The sequence below is a fragment of the Petaurus breviceps genome, unplaced genomic scaffold (genome assembly GCF_028583685.1).
Source record: "Petaurus breviceps papuanus isolate PSGF00001 unplaced genomic scaffold, PetGlider_PUasm1.0 171, whole genome shotgun sequence".
Classification (NCBI taxonomy): Eukaryota; Metazoa; Chordata; class Mammalia; order Diprotodontia; family Petauridae; genus Petaurus; species Petaurus breviceps.
The window spans coordinates 11,006,678-11,033,472 of record NW_027185754.1 but is presented as its reverse complement, the minus strand read 5'-3'; the positions used below and the strand labels follow the sequence as shown (position 1 = coordinate 11,033,472).

General features: G+C 36.3%; 1 protein-coding gene across 4 annotated transcripts in view; it reads left to right on the top strand.

Moving 5' to 3' along the window:
- PHKB (phosphorylase kinase regulatory subunit beta) overlaps nt 1-26,795 on the top strand; it is a 251,881-nt gene that overhangs the window by 48,478 nt on the left and 176,608 nt on the right. For all 4 annotated transcript variants that reach the window (XM_069082551.1, XM_069082552.1, XM_069082554.1 and 1 more), the window contains 2 exons: nt 11,168-11,267; nt 24,049-24,156. In XM_069082551.1, coding sequence (XP_068938652.1) covers nt 11,168-11,267; nt 24,049-24,156 — 208 coding nt within the window. The remainder of the gene's footprint in view (nt 1-11,167; nt 11,268-24,048; nt 24,157-26,795) is intronic.

Here is a 26,795-nt window from a genome sequence, read left to right as displayed (position 1 = left end):
TTTTCTGGTAAAAAAGCTTTAGAATTGAAATTTATTTAGGAGTAAACTTTATGCCTTATCTAACTTAATATGGTGTAAATAAAATATACATAATTCTTCTTTGCTGGGCTATATTGAGTGCTAGATTTACATTACATCACTGGATGCAAAATCTAGTTTTCTGTCCTATTAAGACTTATCCAAGTTTCTGTTCTGGTATAGTCTCCAGGAGCTGAAGATCCCTTCTGTGAAATGTTGATGTATTGGAGTAGAAAACCGAATGTCATATTGAGGTGTTAGAGTAGACTATTAGTAGAGGTACCTCCCTACCGCTCATTTGATTAATATTGATTTCTTTGTCCCTTTACTAGTTTTAAACTCTTGACTCTTTATATAAACTGACAAAAGCCAACTTGAACCTGGTCCTTGCTGATACACTCTGAGTACAAATCTAGCTGCCTTGTTTTCTTCTGGATATTTTTCTTTTTTTAAATTTTAATTCATAAAATAAAACAAGCATTTCCATAACATAGTATAATAAAAAAGATTATTGCACATGAAACTGCAAATCTATTATGTATAACTTGCTATTCCTTTCAAACATAAAAAATTATTTTGTAAATGAAAAAAAATTTTCCACCTCCCCCCTGATGGCTACAATTAGACACAAATAGGTATATATATATATATATATATATACATATATATATATATATATATATACACACACACACACATATATATATATACATATATGAAATTATTCTGTACATACTTTTGTTTATCAGTTCTTTCTCTGGATGCATAAAGCTTCTTTCTTCATATGTCTTTAATTTGGGTATTTCTAATAGTCGAAATGATTTATTTGCTAAAAGTCATTCTTAAAACAATATTGCTGTTACCATATACTGCATCTTCTTAATGCATACAGCTTTTGATTCCATATTTTCATGAAGAACATAAGAGATTTGATACTGAGCGCCATTTTATCTTCTAGTCATAACTGGATTTCTAAAGGAGAAAGTTGTTGTTGCTGCTGCTTTTGGTTGTCTTGTTTTGTTTTTAGAAGCTAATGTCAGGGGTGGCCAGGTGGCTCAGCGAGTAAGAGCACCGGCTCCAGTGTTGAGATGACCTGGGGATCAAATCTGGGCTCAGACACTTAGCACCACACCCAGCAATAACTGGCCATGTAACCTTGAGCAAGTTACTTAACCCCAATTGCTTTTAAAAAAAAAAAGGAGCTAATGTCCAGAAAAGTACCAGATTTCTGGGCAGAACCCTGCCCACCTTGCTAATCTAGAGTTTCCCAGCATTGGGAATTTGAGCTGTATAGAAATCAAATTTTGGGGAGGGGGAAGTCGAGTAGCCTCAGTGCTCTTGGCTTAAACCACACCTCTGAGGCTACTGTCTTAGGGAATGAAAGGGGTATGTATAGCATATACATATGTGTATATGTATGTTTGTTAGCTTTTGAAACAGAATCCTTATCATAAAGCCATGTCAAGGTACAAAATATAAGGGAATCATAATCTATTATTGACAATGATGACTTACTTATCTAGATTTATAAGGTTTACAAGCCCAGTGAAGTAGATGATACGTGTATTTTATCACCATTTTATAGATAGGAGAACTAAGGCTCAGAGGAATTAAATGAAGAACTAGTAATATTGGAGGGAAAAGCCAACCCCAGTCAGTTACCAGTTTATATTTTAACCACTTACACAATTTCATAAACATCATTTCATAAACATCAGCTATTTCAGGACAGGCAAGAATTCCATTCTTTGCCCTCCATGAAGAACCTACCTTTGTCTCTTTGTAAAATAATTAAGAAACTTTCTTGGGAAATGCCCTAAATAATTTTAGAATGACAGAACTTAGAGGTCATCTAGTTTGAGAATTCCTCATTTTAAGGATGAGAAAACTGATTCAGAGAACCGTTTTCAAGGACATACAGTTAACCAAATCAGAGTTGGTCTAGAACCCAGGTCTCTGTATCACTGGTTTATGGTTCGTTACATAGATTATATTAAATATATTAATTGTGACAATGGCATAGATAAGAGATTAAGCAGGGAATTAATTTTTTGGGTGCCTATATAGTTGTTAATGACTCAACATAATTTTTTAATTAAATTTTACTTTTTGAACTCAGTGAAAATCTACCTCTTCTCCCTTTCACTGAAAAAGAAGACCAAAATTCTTGTTACATATATGTATAGTCACACAAAACAGATTCCCACATTGGCCATGCCCAAATAAAATAAATTTATCTCATTCTTCACTTGGAGTCCATCCCCTCTTTGTGAGGAGGTGCATGGCATTGTTTCATCATGAGTTCTCTGGAACTTTGGTTATTGCATTGATCAGAGTTTCTAAATCTTTCAAAGTTGTGTATCTTTATAGCATTGTTGTTATTGTATACCTTGTTCTCCTGGTTCTGCTCACTCCACTCTCCATCATTTCACATATGGTTTTCTAGGTCTCTCAGAAACCATCCCATTTATAATTTCTTATAGCACAATAGTATTCTATCACATTCATGTACCTTAACTTGTTCAGCTGTTCCCCAACCTCACATTCTAGTTTTTTATCAGCTCTAAAAGAACTGTCAGTATTTGAGATTGATTTAATAAAGTCACTTTTTGCTTAGTTTTCATTGAACACCTCAGAAGATAGTATGGATCACTAAGGAGTTATGGAAGCATGGGTCCAAGGAGTCATTTGCACCAAGCCAAATCATGTAAACAGGTGAGGGTTTTGATCATGGCTTAGGACAATTTAGCTAGGACAATTTAGTGTTATATTCCTCTCTTGACAGGCAACTTATTTAACAGCCAGTTCACTATGATCACTCCTTGACTTTTACTTAGCCATAAAAATAATCCAGGGGAGAATCTGATCAGTTCTGAAATTTCTCAGCAGTATATACATTCTGTGATATGTATTTTTCTTTTTTTTGGAATCTATTTATTTGGTGCAGGAGAGACAACCACATGTGAGAATGGCTTCCAGGGGCATGACAGTCAAGATGATTTCTTCTGGCTGCTATCGTACTTATTCTCTAACTTACTAAGTAAATTGTGCCCAACAATATTGCTTCTCCATGATGATTACCCTCTCCAAACTACCCAACTTAACTTTTATAAAAATATTAATCCATTTTATCAATAGTTATGCATTGTTTTATTCATAAATTCTCAACAGTTTCTGAAGGATATTTTTATTCTTCTAAAGATGGAAGAACCAAATGGGAATTTTCACTTCATATCTCATTCTCACTAGGAAGGATAAGGAAGTTACAGTAGTACTCCTTACTGAAATAGAAAAAAAAATGGGAACTTTCTGGGATAGTAGCACTTCTGTGCTGGAATTTGTGATAAAGAGTAGCACAGGCTCACATAGTCTGACTTGCACTCTAGGTCTTGGCAAACAGAGTTCAAGAGGTTCAGAGAAAGTTTAGATGAAATCCCAGTGGAACCAAATTCTTCAGAGTAAGTCAGCACTTGTAGGGTGAGAAACACTCAATGAAAACCTGAAAATACCAATATGGATAAATGTACACTAGGACACTTTTGGTAAGACTGTGAATTGGTCTACCCCTTCTGGCAAGCATTGCAGAATTATGCAATAAAACTGATAAATAATGTCCTTACCCTTTGAAGTAGAGGTCTCCTTTCCAGGCATATAGCCCTTGAGGGTCAAAGGTCAAAAGAAAGATTCCCATCTTCACCATAATATTTATAGCAACACTTTGGGGTAACAAAGAACTAGAACAAAGTAGATATCCATTGAATGGTAAGTAGTTGAACATTGATTGGGAAGTTGTCAAGCAAATTGTGGTTCCTGAATGTGTTGCACCATAAGTAATGATAAATATGAATTTCATAGAATAATGGGAAAACTTATATGAATGTATAGTAAAGGAAACAGAACTAAACCAATATATGCAATGCCTACAGTGTGAGCAGAATAGCAATAAGAAAACTGAACTTTGTACTTATAATAATTTAGCATTTTTCTGAAGAGATGAGAAAATATATCTTCCTCTACTTAGAAAATGGGAAGTGGGGGGAAATGTGATGCTGGAACTGTGCACATATTGTTAGATGTAGTTTATGTGTTTAATTTTACTTGTGTTCTTTATTACAAAAGGTGGATATTTGTTTTTGTTTTTGCCTTTTTTTTTGGAGGGGGGAAGGTAGGACAATTCGGGTTACATGACTTGCCCAAGGTCACACAGCTAGATTTGCATTAAGTGTCTGAGGCTAGATTTGAACTTAGGTCCTCCTGACTCCAGGGCTGGTGCTCTATTCACCACACCATCTAGGTGCCCCAAGAAGTGGATATTTGTATCAGGCAGAGAGGGTAGTGTTCCTAAATCAAGGTTGATAAAATTAATAGGGTTTTTTTTTTCTTTTTGAAGGGGGGAAGGCAGGGCAATTGAGTTTAAATGATTTAGGTCACATGCCTAGTAAGTGTTAAGTGTCTGAGGACAGATTTGAACTCAAGTGCTCCTGACTTTAGGGCCAGTGATCTATTCACTGCGCTACCTAGCCACCCTCTAGCTTTTTTTTTTAAAGGAAAAAATATAGAATATGGGAGCAAGATCTCAGGTAACAGGTTATGAATGCAAAATTTTGTAAGAATGTCAGATTTCCTAAAGATCAGAATGAGTTTAGGTTGATGAGAATAGAGGATAACAACATTTGGAGTTATGCTGAGGGGAAGAAGAGGACTAAAAAAGAAGTAGGAGCACTGCTTGTATGGATAGGATGATAAGTGAGAATAGGAGAGAAAAGATACTTAGCTCTCATTTGCTACTAAAAATAGTGCTACTATGAATATTTGGTTCATTTCTTGGAGAACAGTTCTCTCATTTACTTTCCAGATTTATTGGACAAGTCTATGTTAATGTGTCTTTATTTTCATAGCTCTTCCAGAACTGACTAGTTCTTTTTTTTTCCATCTTTGCCAATCTTATGATTGTGAGGTAAGAAATATTTTAATATTGTTCTAATTTTAATTTCAAACTTTTTTTTTTCATTTCAGTTATTGACTATATTTCTTCTTACAAAATGAAATCAATCCTATCCCTTGGTCAGTTAGGTATTGGAGAACGACTCTTATTCTTGAAAATTTTTGTCATTTCTCCATGATTCTGAATCTCAGACTTTGAGAAGTGGAATTAATCAGACTTCGGGGTTAAAGAATTGGAAAAGGATAGGTGGATCTGGAGTTTTGATCCAAACCAAATGGCTTGGTAATGGGACTAGGGAATTGACTTATCAAATGAAGTATCCTAAGTTTTATTGTAACAGGAAAAGGGAAATTGGTACATGGTGCATTATTAGCAATGAATTTGGAGTTAAAGGACTGGTTTTGAATCCTGGTTCTATCATTTAATTCTTCCTTGTCTTACTCTGGACAAGTACCTCGTTTCTTTGGATGTCACTGTTTTTTAACCTTGTAAAGATGATGAAACTGTACTAGATGATCTTTGAGGTAATTTCCATCATTAAATATATAATCCCAAGTTATTGTTTGTTAAATAATCAAGTAGATTCTTTTTTTCTTTGCTTGTTTAGAAAAGAAAACAATTGGATAATAACATTATGGGCAATATTTTAATATTGTCTCCTGGTTTCATTTGAAGGGAAAAGGTATTTTATTACTGTGACTATATTTTTGCATAGGACATATTTGTACCATAATTCTCTTAAGTCGCCCCATTTTTTTTAAGCAATCAGGGTTAAGTAACTTGCTCAATGTTACACAGCCAGTTATTTCTGGGTGTGGTGCTAAGTGTCTGAGCCCGGATTTGATCCCCAGGTCATCCCGACACTGGAGCCAGTGCTCTTACTTGCTGAGCCACCTGGCCGTCCCTAAGCAATTGGGGTTAAGTAACTTGCTCAAGGTTACACGGCCAGGTGTTTCTGGGTGGGTGCTAAGTGTCTGAGCCCGGATTTGATCCCCAGGTTATCTCGACACTGGAGCCGGTTTTTCTTACTTGCTGTGCTACCTGGCCTCCCACCAAAAAATTTTTTTAAAAGAAAAAGATGTTGATATAGATAATTTTGCCTTTAAGTGATCCAGTTTCTCTTAAGGGAAATGGAAAGTACATACCTGATAGGTATTATAGACCTTAGAGGGCAATCTAGTTACATTATGTTATTTTACAGTGAGGAAAATGAGCTCCAGAGAAGTTGATTGCCCAAGGAAGTGGAAGTGCCAAAGATCACATAGGAACTGTGACAAAATCTTGCATTTGAGCACCAGTTCTCTGAATTCCAAGGCCAGCACTCTTTCTACTATGCCACGCTGCTTTTAAAAAAATGCCTTTATGATATTCATCTTTATTTTATTCATTGCCCTTAAGAAAAAGTTGTGGAATCTAGGATCACAGATTTAGAGCTATAAGGGATATTAGAGATTATCTAGTCTAACCAGCTCATTTTATAAATGAGAAAACTGAGCCAAGAGAGGTTCATTGACATTCCTGAGCAGTTCATTCTTTCTAATTTAGATTGTTTTTTTTACCCTGCAATGGCAGGTTTGTAATATCTTTGTAGAGGGATTCTTGTAGAGTCTTGGGACCAGCAAGAATCTTCACTCTCTCCCAGCCTGCTTTTGTTTTCTTTAAATGTAAAGAGACTGTACTTCAAGTTCAACTCAAGAGTTTTCTGGTGAAAACAAAACAAGATGCAACAAGAATTGAATAAAATAAAAATTTTGAGAATTGCTTCCTATTTTTTTTATTAGATCATGTATGTGGTTAAAACTCCAGTAATGCATATAGTAACTTATGTATTTCCCTTAAATAATCTTCATTCAAATATTATTTCCACGATTTTTAGAAAAAAGAACCAACTTATTCAGGTTTTTTAAGTTACTTTAACAGTGGAGTTTTTCTACTTTTATTTTTTCTATTGAAATAACAAATAATAAATAAGTTATATAATATTTAAGAATATTAACTTGAATGTAGAATTTGTATTATTCATAGTGAATGTTGTAGTATTTTGGAACAACCTATGACCGTTAAATTTTCTTTTCATTTACCTGAGAGTGTGCATATAATGATTTGTCACAACTATTGCATTTCTTCTTGGCATACTTATTGATTTCTCTGGGCTGCTATGTGGTGCAGTGGATATAGCACTGGGCTGGGAATCAGGAAGATTCGTCTTTCTTACTTCAAATTTGGCTTCAGATAGTTACTAGCTGTGTGATTCTGGACAAGTCAATTTAACACTGTTTACCTCAGTCCCTCATCTGTAAAATGAGCTGGAGAAGGAAAAAGCAAACCACTCCAGTATCTTTGCTAAGAAAACCCCAAAAGGGGTCAAAAAGTCAGAAAAGACTGAAAAAATAACTGAGCAACAAAAATTGATTTCTCCCTCTCCCACATAAAACATTTATTAATCTTTTAAGCCTAGCAATACACTTCCTGCCCAGTACTACCTTGTACACAGATTGTGCCCAAAGAAGAAAGTATGTCAGTCAATTGTGGGACTTTGGATAATTGTTACAAATTATTTGGCTCTTTATAAAGTCTTTAGACCTTACTAAATGTACCCCATTGGCAACAAGTGAGTAGCTTCCTTTTTACATCTAGAAAATCAATTCCCAAGTAGAATTTAGTTGGGTATCCCCTTATAACTTTTAATTTGTAGTACACTAAATGAACAAACTAAAGAAATGAATTTCTAGAAGTAGAGTGAAATATAAACTGACTTCTATTATGGAATATTATGCAGTGGTTTTCATATGCTTAGGGTTGTTGGGGTTTTTTTATAAGTATATTTGAATCATCATGAGTCTTATTTAATCCTCATTAAATATGGGGGCAAAGGTAATTATTTTTTATATAGCTTAAAAAGCATCTACTTCCTAGGTACATAACATATTTCAGACCTCTTTTATGAAGAACTATACATAAGCAGAATATTTAACTGAGTCCATTATTTTTTAAAAATCTATTTATTTTTAGTTTTCAACATTCATTTCCACACAATTTTGAGTTACCGTTATTTTATCTCCCCATCTTTCCCTTGCCCCCACCCCAAAATAGCAAGCCTACTGAATATCCTTTCCCCCATTCTGTTCTCTCTTCTATCTTCCCCCTTCACTCCCCTAACTTTCTAATAGGGCAAGATGGGTTTCTATACCCCAGTACCTGTATATCTTATTTCCCAGTTGCATGTAAAAAACCAATTTTTAAACATCTGTTTTTAAAACTTTGAGGTCCAGATTTTTTACCCTCCTTCCCTCCTCACCCACCACCACTGGGAAGATAAGCAATTCAATATAGATTGTACATGTGTAGTTACCCAAATCATTTCCATAGTAGTTATATTGTGAAAGACTAACTTTATTTCCGTCCCTCCTATCCCACCCCCCACTTATTCTATTTTCTCCTTTGATCCTATCCCTTTTTTTTTTTTTAAAGTAATCGGGGTTAAGTAACTTGCTCAAGGTTACATGGCCAGTTATTTTGTGTGGGTGTTAAGTATCTGAGGCTGGAACCGGTCGCAGGTCTCCTGACTCGATCCTATCCCTTTTCAAAAATGTTTGCTTCTAACTATCCTCTCCCCTAATCTGCTCTCCCTTCTATCCTTCCTCCTCTTATCCCCTACCCCCTATTATCCTGTAGGGTAAGATACCCAATTGAGTGTATATGTTATTCCCTCCTTAGGCCAGATTCTATGAGAATCAGGTTGTCCCATTCCTTTTCATCGCTCTTCTCCTCCATTGTAAGTTTTCTCTTGCCTATTTTATATGAGATGATTTACCCTAATCGATCACTCCCTTTCTTCTTCTCCCAATAAATTCCTCTCTCACTTCTTAATTTTGTTTTTTAGATATCATCCCTTCATATTCAACTCATCCTGTACCCTCTGTCTATGTATACATGAACATACAAATCCACACTCACATATATATTTATATACACATACATCCTCCTATACATACATATATATTCCCTTCAGCTATCCTCATACTGGGAAAAGTCTTATGACATACAATTATCATTTTCCATGTAGGAATATAAATAGTTCAACTTTAATAAGTTCCTTATGATTTCTTTTTCCTGTTTATCTTCTCATGCTTCTCTTCTTGTATTTGAAAGTCAAATTTTCTGTTCAGCTCAGGTTTTTTCATCAAGAATGCTTGAAAGTTGGGGCGGCTAGGTGGTGCAGTGAATAGAGCACCAGCCCTAGAGTCAGGAGGATCTGAGTTCAAATCTGGCCTCAGGCACCTAACACAAAACTAGCCATGTGACCTTAGGCAAGTCACTGAACCCCAATCGCCCTACCTTCCCCCCTCCAAAAAAAAAAAAGCAAAAAAAAAATGCTTGAAAGTCCTCTATTTCATTGAATGACCATATTTTTCCCTGTAGCATTATACTCAGTTTTGCTGGGTAGGTGATTCTTGGTTTTAGTCCTAGCTCCTGATGCAGGAATTTTGACTTTGATGTCTTCCTCCAGCTCTATGCCTTGATCCTTTTTGTCCCCAAAAAAGGATTCTGTGCTCTGTTTGTGCTTCTGTTGCTTGCTCATATTGTCAGCCAATTATTTTACTTCTGAGCTCTTTGCCACAGTAGAATGAAGAGAGTTATGTCCCAAATTGCTGTGATTTTTGCAGTTGCCAGAGCTATTAGATGTGCACCCTCTCTACAGCCTCCACACACTCTGGCTCACTGTCACACACCCCAGGACCATCACCCAAGACAGGGACCCGGATCCAAGCAGGTCAAAGCAAAAGTGATTATCCTCTGTAGGGTAGCTTAGTCCCCCTACAGTCAGGAGCACCAGAAGCAGCCATGCAGCAAGTGGCTACAGCCACCACACCTCCTGTGCTTCTCGCTCAGGGGACAGCAGCCTGACCATGCTCCCCCTGCTCCTATCAAAGTTCTACACTGACCTTTTACTTTCTCTTTGGCATTTGTGGATTGAGAAGTCTGGAAATGCCTGTAGCTGCTGGTGATTTGCTCTAGTGAAGTCAGCTCCAGCCGCAGCTGCTGGTCAGGGCCACCCTAGGGCTAAAACCCGGCTTGTTTGGAACTGCACTCTGCACCTTGTGCACTGCAATGGACCCTTCCTGCCAGCCTACCAGGCTTCCTTCAGCAGGAGATTTGTTTCTCTCTTTCACTTTGTGGGTTCTGTAGCTCTAAAGTTTGTTTAGAGTAATTTTTTACATGTATTGGAGGAAGTGGAACCCGGAGCTGCGCAGATGTCCTGTTTCTGCTCTGTCGTATTGGCTCTGCCCCCAACTGAGTCCATTATTGCCTGTAAATGCTGCTTCCTCCATTGTTTCCTGATTTTCATACAGAAATTTAGCTCTTTTAATCCCAACAATTACCTTATGGTGTTATAAGGTAAAATTGGCAACATTTGAGTAAGAAGTTTCATTTAAATAATTGATGATATATAAATAACACAAGGAGGTCAAAAGCCTGACTTCATATATACCAAACTATTTACAGCGGCACTTTTTGTGATACCAGGGAACTAGAAATCAAGTAGATCTACATTTATTGGAAGGTGGCCAATTTGTTGTTCATGAATTTTATAAGAAATGATTAACATGGTGAATGTAGAGAAGCTTGAGATTTATTTAACTTGTAAAATGTGACATAACTGGAAAAGGAAAACAATGTGCACTACCATGACTACAATGATCAATTACATGACAATGTAAATATAAAGAACTATAGTAACAAAACAAAAGGGGAACTGAATGCTATAATATTATAATGACCAAGCTTGACCCCAAAGAAATGAGAAGGAACCTTCTCACCTTCTTTGCAGAGATGATGGATTATATGTTTGGAATACTGTGTATATTAGACTTTTTTCTGGTATTTCTTTAGCTGTACTTCTCTCTCTATGTATCTATCTATGCATCTTTGTATCTTCTCTCTTTCAAAAAGAAATGGCTCCCTTGGAAAGGGGAAGGGAGAGGGAGATATTGAAAAATATAGATTTTTATGAAAATAAAAGATTAATAATAATTTTTTAATAAAGAAAAAGAAAAAATGGTGTTCTTTAACTGTGACAGAATTAGTGGACATCACTGTAACACAGGATTAACTGAATAGTTAAATACTTAATTATCTAAAGCACTGCTTTCTTTGCAAATGCATTTCCAATTTGTTTTGTGAATTATCTCTCTCAACCAGGCGCATTGATGATGACAAGGGAAGGACCCATGAGCTGGAGCATTCAGCTATAAAATGTATGAGAGGAATTCTCTACTGCTACATGCGCCAAGCTGATAAGGTAAAACAGTGTTGTATGGATGGAACTTCTCAGTTAATTCTGGAAGATTAAATTAACCATTAGCAATAGCATTTTCTGGGAAAAAATTGCCTTTCAAAAACCAAAGCAGCATTATAGGACAGTCCAGTTAAGTAAAGGCTATTGCTGCCTCCTGAGCCCACCTGTTAGAAATCAGCAAAACATTTTTGTCAGAATCAATTAAGAATTATAATTCATACTTATCTTTATTACTTTATTAATTTTTGTAGTTCATATACTAATATTTTTCACTTGAAATGATTATCTTGCTGAATTTGCAGGGGTGTATAGAAGGCTCAAAATCTTTATTCTGTTAAGGGTACTGACCTAATAATTACAAAAATAGCTATTCAAAAAAGAGAAGTTTATGAGAGGGAGGGCATAAGGGGGGGGGAGATAGAGAGAATGTAAAATGTACTTTCTGTGATTGCCCAAGGATGTGTGAGTCAACACAATTCCTTCTGTTTCAAGAAGAAAATCAAAGCACCCCTTCCACCATTTATTTGATGAAACAGAGGATAACTTTGAGGTTCTTACTCCAGAATAGGCAGAAGCTATAGAATAGTCAAAATTCATTTCTTAATGGTTTGTAGCAGAATGAATATTGAACTGAGAGCCTGCAAACATGGGTTCTGGTCCTCATGTGTGCTACTTACATGCTCTATGTCCTTGGGTATGTTACTTAAGCTTTCCTAGGCTTTAGTCTCTCTTAATTACACATTTGACAGAGCGTGAGATTGAATTCTAGGACATTATACAAATACCTTCTTTCTGTTGAGCTTTGTGCTGTGTACTGGGGAAGAAGGAAAATAAGATACCCGTCCTCAGGAACCCTGTTGTCTAGTTTGGGGATATGGCACAAACACAGATAATTATAGTTTGCTGCAATACTTGTTAAATGTAACTCATTTACATTTAATGGTGCAGAATCAAGTGCCACTACTTTTGTTCTGTGGCTTTAGAGAGCAGCCTATATCATACAGATTCTTCCCTTTTGAACACTGCTGTGTGACATAGGTAGTCTTTTTTCAGTCAAATCAAAATAGGATATTTCTATTTTAGTTGTTATTTAAAAGCAACAACCACAGCAATATAGTGTAAAGCTTGGTTGATGGAATCATTCTCAGAAAGTGTCATTGTAGAGACTGCTCTACCCTCGTTCCACTTTTCACAAGGTTCAATATTACAGAAAAGTAGAGTTAAACTAAAATAACATTATATCTCTGCTGCCTGCATATTGGCATAAAAAACGTTAAAAATCTGCATGATCTGTGTTGTATTGTATTTATTTTATTAAACATTTCCCAATTTCATTGTGATCTGGTTTGGCTCACGTGGGAGTTTTGTAGGCATGATTAACTACAGGCTAAGAATTTAACAACTCTAGATGTAGTCTTGGGGGCAGTTAGGTGGTACAGTAGATAGAGTACTGGGCCTAGAGTCAGAAAGACTCCTCTTTGTGAATTCAAATCCAGTCTTAAGCACTTACTAACTCTTTCTCTCTGGGCAAGTTAATAAACTCTGTTTGCCTCAGTTCCTCATCTGTAAAAATGAGCTGGGGAAGGAAATGGCATACCACTTCAGTAAATCTCAAATGGGGTATCAAAGAATCAAACATGATGCAATAATACAGCAACAAAAAAAGATGTTTTAACCTTGTAAAAATTGAGATGAAAAACCTCATTATTTATAAGCAGCTTTTTCAAGAAACCAACATGAATCTTATAACTTTGCAATTTAAATATGTCTTATTGACCCTTTTACTTTGGTTTTATTTTCATTGCAGTAGTATTTAGAAATATTTTTTATATACATCTATATATCTATATCTACATCTATATATTTATATGAATGATGTTGAACATTCCCCTTTTCCCATTGGTATCCCTTACCTTTTAAATTTCTTAAGATTAGTGACCATGTTGTACATAAAATTGTACCTTTTGTAGTATCTAACATGAAGCAAGGCATATTATAATTGCTTAAACATCAATTGCTTGTAAAATTCTACATATATTTTATCATTGATTGAGTTTTAATTTCTCTGTTCTCATAATTAATGGCTAGAAAATTTTAATTGTTTTTTTCTTTTTTGCCTTAATACCTATAATTGAAAGCAAAAATTTTATTAAAAATGTTTAAGGTTTTATTTTCTAAATCACTACAATATTCCGCCTTGAGAATTTGGAAAATAAAACTATTAACTTATAGAACAAACATTTATTCATTAGTTGATATGGAGATATATAAAAAACTTATAGTTTGCCTGCCAAGATTAGACATTTCAAATCACTATCTCAGTGATATTTTCAGATGTTACACTTAAGTTAAAAGTAGTATATTATAGACTACATTGAAGTAATGATTAAAGCCATTCTTTTTACTGACTATCAGAGATAATGGAATATGAGATTCTATCAGAATATGAAAAATGTATAAACTTAGATGTACTGGGAATACTTAACTATTAGTCTTTTTTTCCCTCATAAGCTGTTTTGTTACTAGTGTTTAACATGTACCAATCTATACTCTTTTGTTTCTCCCTCAAGAAGAATAATGTCAAAGCCCAGGATTTCACGTAATTGCTAAACTAGTTAAGTGGCTTGAACCCAATCTGTTTATTTGGCTGAAATTTCTTACATCGTCTTTCCCAAGGAATAGCCAAATATTTTTCTGTTATATGTAGTTAATCTGTTTCTTTGCAGATTCTAGTATAGATTTACCTTATGTTATCTTGAGTCCCCTAAGCTAACATGAATCTGTCCTTTTCCCAACCCTTGACATATTATGATACTTTTCTGGGCTACTCTTTTAAAATCATGCAAAAACACAGAATCAGCGTGAATTGTGTAGAAACATGAATCAGTTCTTTGGATGTAATACAATATGCAATATTATCAAAATTAAAATGTTTGAATTTAATTACAGTGTGAGATCATATGTTATAGTAATCCACATGCCAAGGTTATAAACTTTTCAAAACTACAGTATATATTTAATCAGTCTTATGTAATGTAATAAATCTTTTAAAATTTTCACATGAAGTGCTAATTATGAGCAATCTAGTAAAATCCACTGGTTCATTTTAAATATGTACAGTAAAAGAGCTCCACTAAATGTTTTGTAATGCCTTTGGCATGACATTTGCTTCTCAGAGGCTCTTTCTGAAGAACACACTATCTGAAAAATTCTATCAAACTCCAAAGACTTGGAATATAGGTCCAACAATGGATTGTGGTATATTATCGAAGGATCAGCCTCATTTCTAAAAAACTTAACACCAGAAGGTTGGTCTCAGGTGAATAATTCTTTTTGGTCACAGTAAATCATGAAGTTAACATGATAGCCCTATGGTGTTCATCTTGGGAATATTCACACTTTTGAAATTATGAATCCTCTAAATTATTGGCAGAATGACAATATTCATTGAATAACATAAAGTATAATTTCAAAATATCCATTTCTTAAATAAAATAAAACTCTGAAATCTTCTCTACCTATTAAAGTTCCTTGTAAATCCCATAAGTATTAGATCACTGTGACCTAGTTCCCAAATGCATTGGTTTAATGTAGTAGTTATTAAGAATATCTATTTCTGTATTTTATTTAATGTATATGTACTCAGAGTGCATGAAGTTGCTAGCCATATTGGTGTTGGTAGTGACCAAGTACCTAAAAACAAATTAGAGAAGGTCAGCTTCATTGGATCATTGGAAGATAAAATTTTTTTGTGTAGTATCCCTTCCTTCCAAAGAAAGATCCTCTTATATATTCTGGTGAATGATTGGTTATTTATTACCTACTTTTCAAGGCACTATGTGAGACAGTAGATAATTATTGCCCCTTTTTCTCCCCTGGAACTTGACTGTTGTTTTCAAACATGAAGAAAATGTTACTTTACTCATTCAGGTGAAATAGCCAAATAAAATTTATTTTATCTCTCTGTTAGTAGAAATAAAAGCATAAATGATTTGTCTCTATGCTATTTGGACTCAAAGTTTTGTTGTTGTTGTTGTTCATCTGGAGACTGGTTTATATGCATTTATAAGGAACTGGTAATATAGGACTCTCTGGGAGTTGGCTGCATTGAGAAGGAAGTTGAGCCCTTGGGAGCTTGATCAGGTCACTAAGAGAAAAAAGTTAAAGAGAAAAGGATTCACTAATATTTATCTTTAATGCTAACTTTGGTTTTTATTAGTTGTTGCCTTGCCCTTAGATACATACTTATTCTTGCCATGTTTTCCTCCTGGAAACCCAATCAAGTAAATAGAAATATGCCTTCACATATGGACACCTTCATATTCCCCTGCCTAATGTTCCTTACCTGCATATATACACCAACTCCTCTTTTCCATTTTCCAAATGCCTGAAAAGTGAAATATTTAAAAGTCAGGAGGAGTATAAATATGTAGAGTAATGCTGTCCAACCCTATATATATATATCACATATCCCCATCAGTAAAAAATTTTTTGAATAGTACTTCCAATATGTATATATTTATTTTTAAAACAAATTACATACATGGATTATTATAGTAATAATTATATATATATTATAATATTTAGACAATATGGAAAGTAAAAAGAATGAAATAATATTAGATCCTAGAATTCAGGGGAGGAACAATTGGAATTTTAGTAGAGGAATTACATGGTCAGACTTGCTCTTTTAGAAAAATCATTTTTGGGGGGAGAGGATTCTGGGAAGATGGCAGGGTAGGTCAGAAAATTCCAAGATCTCAAGATTTTACCCCACAAAAAGAGTTATAATAGCACCTTAGGGTAAACAGTGTGGGTGGAGATAAATAAGAACTGGGACAATAACTGGGGTCCTGCTGGAACAATTTGAGAAGATATGGAGAAAAATCCCAGAACAACATTTGAGGTTTGGTTCCTGTGATGCGTAAACACCTCCAGGCTAGGTTCCCTTTTAACAGTAAGCAGCAAGCCTCTTAAACAATAAACGGTAAGTCCTGGTGTTAGTTGGTTTGAAAGGCTACCTCCACCCTGGCCAACAGAACTTTTACCCCCCAGATACTGAGGGGGATAGTGAGGGGACCTGGGAGGAAGAGGGAGCCTGGGGAGATTGAGGGAACCTCTTCTGACAAGGAATGCCAGACCCAACTGTGCTTTGAAAGAGCACCAGGGTGAGAAGGAACCAGCACACACCCAGTGAGTGCAGAAGCAATGGGCAGGTAGCACAGTGCCCCAGAGTAGGGATGACCTGGGATTGAATCCAGGCTCAGACACTTAGCACCCACCCAGAAACACCTGGCCCTGTAACCTTGAGCAAGTTACTTAACCCCAATTGCTTATATATATAAAAAAAAGCACCTGGCTGTGGGCACTTACAGGAGGTTTGAGGTTTGGCTTTGGTTTCAGGCTAGAAGGTAGAAATAAAGATTTAGGGCAAGAGGTACCATTTCCCAAAGCCCAGGGCTAGAGGTATTTACAAATAATTAAGCTATCACCCTAAAAAATACACAGGCAAAGGAGAAACAATCCAACCATAGAAAACTTATGGGAATGAAGATGACCAGGGTTCACCTTCAGAGGAGGATATTGAAGTAAAGAAACCCCCAAAGAGTAATGTCAAATGGTCACCTGCCCAAAAAGAACTCATAAAAGATCTTTAAAAAGACTTTAAAAATTAAATATAGATGGAAGAAAAACTAAAAAAGAAAATAAGAATTCAACAAGAAGGGTATGAAGTGAAAGTCAACCAATTAGAAAATGAGATCCAAAATCTTAAGGAAGAAAATGACACCTTGAAAATTAGAACTGGGCAAAGTGAAGCCAGTGAAATTATAAGAGATCAAGAAACAATTAAAGAAAAATATAAATAATGAAAAATTAGATGAGAAAATGAAACATAAGAAAAACAACAACTGAAGAATAGATCAAGAAGAGAAAATATAAAAAAATAATCCGGCTAACTGAAAGTCATGATAAAAAAAAATCTTGATACAGCAATACAAGAAATAATTAAAGAAAATTGTCCCAAAACAATAGAACCGGGGGTAGGGAGAGGAGTAGAACTAGAAAAAATCCATTGATCACTACTTAAAAGAGATCTATGAGGAAAACTCATAGGAATATCATAGTCAAAATCTGAAACCCCCAGCTCAAGGAAAAAAAGAATTAAAAACATCAAGATTAAAAATAATTTAAATATGATAGTACCACAATTACAATTACACAAGACCTACAGCAGAGACATTAAAGGACCACAAGTCTTAGAACACAACATATTGAGGAGCAAAAGAACTGGGACTCCAGCCAAAAATATCATACCCTACAAAGTTAACTATTACCTTGAATTTTAAAAATGGACATTTGATAAACTCAGATTTTCAAGCTTTTGTTTAAAAAAAAAAATCCTAAACTGAATAGATGATTTGACATACAAGAACCAACTTAACTATAAGGTATATAACAAAATCTGATTATAAGGGATCCATAAGGACAGACTTTACTTTTTATAAATGTAAAATGTATGTCCAAAATTTTGATTATAATTGGGTAGTTCATAAGGAAGATTGGGGAAAAGCTGAGTATGATATGAATTTAAAAGGAACAGCATAGAAGAGTGCTTGTTTTATGCAAATGAGGTGCAAGAGGAAGAACCGATACATAAGAATTAGACGGGGCAGGGGCGGCAGGTGGCTCAGCGAGTGGGAGCGCTGGCTCCAGTGTCGGGATGACCTGGGGATCGAATCCCGGGCTCGGACACTCAGCACCCACCCAGAAACACCTGGCCGGGTAACCTTGAGCAAGTTACTTAGGGGCGGCCAGGTGGCTCAGCGAGTGAGAGCGCCGGCTCCAGTGTCGGGATGACCTGGGGATCGAATCCCGGGCTCAGACACTTAGCACCCACCCAGAAACACCTGGCTGTGTAACCTTGAGCAAGTTACTTAACCCCTATTGCTTAAAAAAAAAAAAAAAGAATTAGATGGGGGAAGAAGGCTGGCAGTTCTGGTCACCTACTTTCATGGGGAATGGGTATAAGGGGGAACAATACATATATATTTAAAAGAGTATAAAAGTGTTCTAAATTCAGAAAAAAAAATGGTAGGGGCATAGGAAGAGGGGGGAGGATAAGAGAATAGATAAATAGGGATATAGAAGGGTGTTTAGATTTGGGGGAATGGGAGGATAGAGGAGGGATCCTTGGAGAGGGGTAGGCAAGTCATAGGAAGGCAAGATAGTGGGTAAAAGTAAAGTAGAGGGGGCAGGAGGGATAGGAAACGAGCTATGCACGTACAAAGAAACAAAGATTGGGAGTAGAATAGGTTTGGGACAGTATATGTCTATATATGTGTATGTATATATCTATAGCTGTGGAGAAACATCTAAACTTCATTGTGGCCATCAGGGGGAGGGAAAAAAATAGAACAAAGTAAAAAAGTTCACAGCACAGAGCAAAAGAAAACTCACAAGGAAGCAAAGAAAAGATGGACCGTTCTCAACTCAATGAGTATCATAATTTTTTAAATGAAAATTTCTTTTTTTTTTTACTTTTTTTGCTTTATTTTTTTTTTGGAGGAGGGAGAGCAGGGCAATTGGTGTTAAGTGACGTGCGCAAGGTCACAAAGCTAGTAAGTTTTAAGTGTCTGAGGCTGGATCTGAACTCAGGTCCTCCTGACTCCAGGGCCACAGCTCTATTCACTGTGCCATCTAGCTGCCCCATGAAAATTTCTTGTTACATATTTTGAATCCTCTCTTATGTTTTGCTATGCACGACATGCTTTTTTTTTCTTTCTAACTTTGTATTTAAATTCCAGTATTAAAGTTTATGATATGTTTTTGTTTCTTTTCTCTATTCTGTATTTGTGTTCTGGTGTTTGAGTCTAAAAATTAAAAAATAAAGAAAAATGATTTTTGGCAACTTTGAGGAGGATGGGTTGGAAAAGGAAGAGATTTGAGATAGGAAGAACAAGTAGGAGGCTATTACAGTAGACCAGATGAGAAATGAGGAGGGTCTGAACTAGGGTGGTGACAACATGAGTACAGAGAAGAATTTGGATGAGTTATTGTATAGATAGACAAGATTTGGCAATTGATTGGATATTTCTTGCAAGGGAGTATGAAGAGTTAAGGATAATACCAAAGTTGTGAACCTGAGTGGAGGGAAAATTCTGTTGTCCTAATGGAAATAGGTAAGTTTGGAAGAGGAGTAGTTTTGGGAGAAAATATATGTAATGAGAGCTAAATGCAAATCTCAACCCACTCATACCTACTTATCTTATGTGTCTCACTTAGTTGCTCCAAAAGTGAAAAGAGTAGTATCTTATCAGTCACTGCCCTGGTGTGCAAAGTCTACCTTTTGAGAGAAGTGTGCTCTAGCAATGAGGTGATCTGGGGAGCAGGGTTGGCAGGATATTGGTGTGTGTGTGGTGGGGAATGGGGAATTTTGCTGATACAGTTGCTGGATGTGTCTGTACTATTTAGGTCATGAATGCCTTGAACAGATTAGCCACAGGAATCTAGAGTTAGGAGATGGAGGTGTGAGGTCTAGGTAGAGTGTGTAGATATAATGGGTGAAGGGGGTAGGTAAAGTTGTGTTAGAGATAAACCCATAATTAATTGGCTGTGGAAGGGAGGATGGGATGTGACCCATATTCTTAACCTCTGATAGGTTAATCACATACCACTTAGCATCATGCCACAGTTCCCTAAGGGTAAACGTCCCTCTATAAGAATGCAACTTGCTTTGAGTACTCCTGTGCTTGAATAGTTGCTTAAGAAATATTTGTTAATTATGATAATGTAATTCATGAGGGAGTACAAAGTCTTTCCTGATTACAATTGATCTAGGCATGCAGGTCTCAGTAAAAAGATTATAGTGTTTGATAACAGTAAAGGATGGTCACCCTGTATTGTATTATAATATCGAAATCAGAAGTATCAGGTATCCCCCTCATATTTTATATCCTCTAGGTTAAACCCTAGGAGCCATAGGAAAATGTGAGAATGGAAAGTGACTTTTCAGCTTGGGGAAATCATAGAAGGCTTCTTGGAAGATGTAACCCACAATGTGAATCTTTGGGGGAAAGATGTAACTTTTAATAAGTGGTTATGGTAAAGAAGGACAGTCTGGCATGTGGGTCTGTAGCCTACACTAATGCACCAAGGTGAGAGGTGGTAGGTTGAGTTTGGGGAATGGCTATTACTTCTATTTAGCGTAACATAAGAGTGCATCTGGTGAAGTAAGGCTGCAAATGCAGATTAAAGCCAAATTGTGGAAGGCTGGAGGCAGTAGAAACATCAGTACTGTTTTCTAGTTTTTTCCAGTTGGATATCTCAAGGTTGTGAATGAATAATGACTGCAGATAATACTAGTTTACCTTTGTACAAAGGGGAAAAAAAAGGTTTATTTGCAGTGATAGACGTCTAGGGAAAAAAGCTAAAATTACTTAGCAAAATCAAGGGGATATTTTTGTGTGTGTGTCAACTTAGTTTACAAAGTGAATTCTTTAATCATTATTTTCAGCTCTGCTTTCTGAGCATGACAGAAATGTTGGCTAAAGATCTCTCTTGACTATTCCCTTAAGAATTTTTGTTATTGTTTTGTTTCTTAAATTGCCAGACAACATACCTTGTTAATCTTTAAAATTTGTAGAGTTGTTTTTTTTAAACACTAAATTAGTTATCTTAACAGCATCAAAACTCAAAGCACAGTTATGCAATTTCCCTTTTGAGTGTCTTTAATCATTTACTAGTCGTTGCTTCCCCCAATATAATGATTAAATTTAAATTCTCATGCTAAATTCTTGTATGTAGTGAGCATAGTTTTAAACGGCAATTTAGTAACATATATGTAGCAACAATTGCTTTATTATATGTTAAACTCTTTGCCCTTTTTGATCCACATGGGATGACTGAAGTATGCTTGTGCTTTACTTTAGAAACATTCTCTAATAAAGCCTGGAAGGTTGCAGAGAACTTAGATACGCAGAATAGTGTGAGTAGAAAGTAGCGGAAAGGAGGAGAACAAGTATTTATTTATCGAGCACCTAATATATGCCAGGCCCTCTGTTAAGCATTTTATATCATTTGATCCTCACAATAATCTTGTGAGGCAGGTGGTAGGTCAACTGCATAGCCATCCATAGTTATCTAGCTGGATTCTTTAAGAACAATGACCATCTACCATGTACATAGTACTGTTTTAAGCACTGGAGGAGATAGATCTCAGGTAAAATATTATCTTGGGGAACTATAAATATTGTAGGATGATAAGAAGTTGTATAATAGCTTGTAGATATAATAAATTGTAGGGTGTACACAGGTACAATAAGCAACATCATAGAAGAAATTCATTAGAGTTATAAAGCAGAGTACTTTGTAGGCTGCCCAGTGGAAAGTGGTGCAGTGGAAAGAACACTTGTGTAATGGTAATGGGAATTTGAAGATCTTCCCTGCCCCTTAATAGGCCTAATGTAATGACATATAATGGGCCATATGTAATGATTTGCTGAATGGGAGGAGCAGAGCTGAGTAGGGAAGCTGGGAGTCAGAGAATTTAGAATGGAGGAAGGAGAGGACACAGGCAAGCAGACAGCTAGAATTGTTAGTGTGTGCTTGTGGGAAGGCCTGAGAAGGCAGAAGGCTTTGGGATGGTGATGCTTCCTGCCGTGGTAAGGTGTATTAATTTCTTTGTTGCTATTATGGATTTGGTTTTCTGGTGTTGGGATTTGGCTTTCTGGTGTTGGGATTCAGCCTTCTGGTGTCTGAATAAAAGGTTTGCTTCTGTCTTCTATATGGAAAGCCTGTTATATTTTATGATTCAGAACTAAGCTGGCATATAAGTCACCGTCAGTGCTGTGACTATTGCCTTGAGGATACAACTTGCTATGGAGTCACAGCACCTGAGTTCATATGCTGCCTCGGATGTTTACCACCTGTGTGACCTTGTACAAGTCACTTAAACTCTGTGCCTGTTTCCCATGTGATAAAATGAAGGCATTGGACTAAATAACCTCTAGAGTCCATTCCAGTTCTAAGCATAGCATTCTGTGCAAGGTCTCTGGGAGAAAAATCTTTATAAATGAGGGAAATCAGTGAAGGAAGTGATATCTAAGTTAGGTGTCAAATGATAGATAATTCACCTGGCCACACAATTTAAGTTGCTCAGACCTGGAGGAGATCTAACTGGAGTGATATTCTAGTATTGAGGATATTTGGGGATAACATGGAATGAGAGACAATTTTGTGTGTGAGAAAAGTCTATCTACACTTCCACATAGGTCCTTATGCTCCATTGTTGTTGTTCAGTCATGTCTGACTCTTCATGACCCTATTTGGGGTTTTCTTAGCAAAAACACTGGAGTAGTTTGCCATTTCCTTCTCCAGCTCATTTTACAGTTGAAGAAACTGAGGTAAACAGGATTAAGTGACTTGCTCAGAGTCACCTAGCTAATATGTATCTAAGGCCAATTTGAATTTAGGTCTAACTGGCTCCAGACCTGGCACTCAATCTACTTTGCCGTGTCCCTGTCAATCATTAGTCATATCTTTCATAACTGTCAGGCAAATATATAAGGTATATGACAAGATTGTATTTAAATTTCCTTTCTGGCCACCTTAACACCTTTTCTAATAAGAGGAGGTCTGTATGATTAGTATGGCAAAATCTTGACTACACAGATGTCAAGTCATCACTTCAAGTTATTCAAAGAAAAGGAATAACTTGCTTTTTTTTTTTTTAAAGCAATTGGGGTTAAATAACTTGCTCAAGGTTACACGGCCAGTTATTGCTGGGTGTGGTGCTAAGTATCTGAGCCCAGTTTCGATCCCCAGGTCATCCTGACACTGGGGCCGGTGCTCTTACTCGCTGAGCCACCTGGCCTCCCCTAAGCAATTGGGGTTAAGTGACTTGCTTAAGGTTACACGGCCAGTTATTTCTGGGTGGGTGCTAAGTGTCTGAGCATGGATTCAATCCCAGGTCATCCCGACTCTGGGGCTGGTGCTCTTACTCACTGCTCCACCTGGCTGCCCAATAACTTGCTTTTTATTGAGTAAATCATCCACAGTATTCCCTCAGCCTAATGGAAGGGATTTGGTATACAGAGATATGAAGCAAATGGTGGATTATTTAATATCTTTGCATGTTCATAATGTCATATAAGATAAATAAAAGGTGTGGTCTTTGTTCTCTAAGGATTAGATAGCCTCAATACTAAGAAGCAGGTGAGGGAAAGGAATTTAATAACTTCAAGTAGAAACATAGATTGAAATTTGCTATCTATAGGGAGGAGCTCTGCATTGAAACTTTTGCTAGGTACAGAATAACTAATGAATCAAGTGAGGCAGTAACAATTGCCTGAAGCACTTTCTCCATAGTTAGGGTTATGTAAGCATTTACAAATAGCAATGTGCAATGAAAGGTTCTATGAAGTTCAGTGTAGTACAGGATAAACTGTTACATGATGTTGAAATTGAAACAGAGCATGGAACTTAGATTAAGCCATGAACTGCTATGTTAATATGCACCCTATACTTAAGATGTTGTGTTTGCCAAATAGCAACTATTTAGCAACAGCATTCACTATTTATATTAAGTTAACATTTATGAGCTCTCTCTTTGTAGTACTTGCTTCCTCTCTTGAATATAGTCCAGTTTGGTGTATTGCATGTTTATATTAATCATGAATGTCTTCACTAGGAAATTTTTATAAAAGGACAACTGGAGATCTCTAAGCATGGATAAATGTTGAATGTCTTTCCTCGTTTTCATTTTTTTTTCCCCTTTGGCTTACAGGTTCAGCAATTTAAGCAAGATCCCCGCCCAACAACATGCCTCCATTCTATTTTCAATGTACATACAGGAGATGAAGTCTATTCCTATGAGGAATATGGTCATCTTCAGGTAAAAAGAAAATTATTTTGTGTTAATTACATTTAAAATTTCTCATGTTTGTTAATAGTAGACTATTAACAGTTTTCTTATGTAAAGAGGTATACATTTTTTTTAAGCAATTGGGGTTAAGTAACTTGCTCAAGGTTACATGGCCAGTTATTTCTGGGTGTGGTGCTAAGTGTCTGAGCCCAGATTCGATCCCAGGTCATCCCAACTCTGGGGCTGGTGCTCTTACTCACTGCGCCACCTGGCCGCCCCTAGGTAAATATATTTTTAACAGAGGAGCCTGTGGAAATGAGTCTCTATATGAGGAGAGGTTTGGACTAGGTGATCTTTTGATTTCTCATCTAGCTATAGATCCTGTTAGTTGCATGCCGGTATATCTAATTATTCTATGATGAATATACTGCTCATTCCATCATTCTGCTTTGAGGTCAGTGTATAGCACCAGCTACAACATTGTATTCTCATGATTGTGGGGATCCCCTCCGACAGTGCAGATGTCCTTGCTGCCTTCATTCTTTTGTTATGTTGGTGTGGTCACCTGCCTTCACAGAAGATGCATCCCATGTGCTCAGAACTATCCTCTAGTTCTTTATGCATCTTCATAGCCACTAATGCAGTACTTAAACTTTGTCTGTTACATTTGGTGTCTTGACATGAACTCGAGCACGATGGATTAGGTGCAGGTCCTTCAGTACTTCAAAGGAGCTGTCATCTCATCAGTATAGGTAGTTTCTCCATTGTCTAGAATGTGTCTTATTTATAACTTTTCACCCGGTGTGATTTTGTGCATATCTTCCTATAAATCTTACACTGGGAATCTTCCCAATGAACTTTAGAAAAGCTTTCCTTTTGGACTCTTAATATTACAAAGGGTACCAGGGTAGATTTTGGGTTCTCCATTAAAGTTATTCTTTACTCTCATTGACTGACTGACACCCCTACCCCCAGCTTTATGACTCTTTGATATCTTTTATTCTACTTCTTGCATATAATTTCATTTTTTTTGGCGGGTTTTTTTTTTGAGGGCAGTTGGGGTTAAGTGACTTGCCCAAGGTCACATGGCTAGTGTTAAGTGTGTGAGGCTGGATTTGAACTCAGGTTCTCCTGACTTCAGGGCCAGTGTTCTACTCACTGTGCCGCCTAGCCGTCCCTTTGCATATAATTTCTTACTAGTAATATGCTTCTGTCTGTTTGGGTGACCTACGACTTGTATTATTCAATTATTGCAATAGTCTATGACTCATAGCCACAATATATCTCTAGATGAATTTAGTGCATAAAAATGGATTTTGTTTTAGGGAGAAGTTTTAGGGTTGGGGGTGGGGGAAAGAGAATCGCTAAAAGTGGTGTGCAGTTCCTTAATTACAGTCCATCTTACACTGCTCTTTGTATTCAATTATGACCCCAGCTCATTGTCCATCTATATTTTTGTCCAAATGAATGTGCTCATTGACCCATTATATGGGCTCTTTATAATTGTACAAGTGTTGTCAAACAGGTGGCCAACAACACTCCCAAGTGTAGCCTGAACCAGATTAAAATGTAACTTGACAAAGTAAATAAAAATACATAAAACATAATAACATTGGTAGGTAGTTTTCTAAGGCATTTTGTGGCCCACAGGGATCCACATTCATTCATTCATTTATGTAAGTAGGCCCCATTTCTATTCAAGTTTGACCCCACAGGCCAAGATGATAAACTGATATAAATATCTTTGTACATATAGGTCCTTTTCCTTTTTGTTTCTTTATCTTTTTTGGTATATAGACCTAGCGGTAGTATTGCTAGGTCAAAGGGCATGCATGGTTTTATAGGCCTTTGGGCATAGTTTCAAATTGCTCTACAGAATTGTTGAATCAGTTCACAACTCAACCAGCACTGTGTTAGTGTCTCAACTTTCCCGCATCTCCTCCAACATTTATCATTCTCTTTTTCTGCCCTTTTAGCCAGTCTAATAGGTATGGGTAGTACCTCAGAATTGCTTTGATTTGCATTTCTCCAATCACTAGCAATTTATAGAATTTTTTCATATAGCTGTAGATAGCTTTGATTACTTCATCTAAAAACTGACTTCATATCTTTTGATCATTTATCCATTGGAGAATGGCTTTTATACATTTAACTTATTTCTCTATATATTTGAGAAATGAGCCTGTATCAGGGAAACTTGCTTCAAATATTTTTTGGTAGTTTATTTTTTTTAAATTTTTTAGTTTTACATCATTCATTTCCACAAGATTTTGAGTTATAAATTTTCTCCCCATTTTTCCCCTACCCACCACCCCAAAACAGTGATCCCACTGAATATCCCCTCCCCCAATCTGCTCTCTCCTATATCTTCCCCTATCCACCCTCTGACTTTCCAATAGTGCATGGTGGATCTCTATGCCCCAGTGCCTGTATATCTTATTTCCTAGTTACATGTAAAATAATATTAATAATTATATATATTTTTTAAACATTTGATTTTAAACCTTTGAATTCCAAGATTATTTCCCTATCTCCCTTGTCACCCACCCTTACTGGGAAGATAAGCAGTTCAATATAGGTTGTACATGTGTAGCTATGCAAAATATTTCCGTAGTGAATATATTGTGAAAGACTGACTATATTTCTCTCCATCCCATCCTACCCCCCCC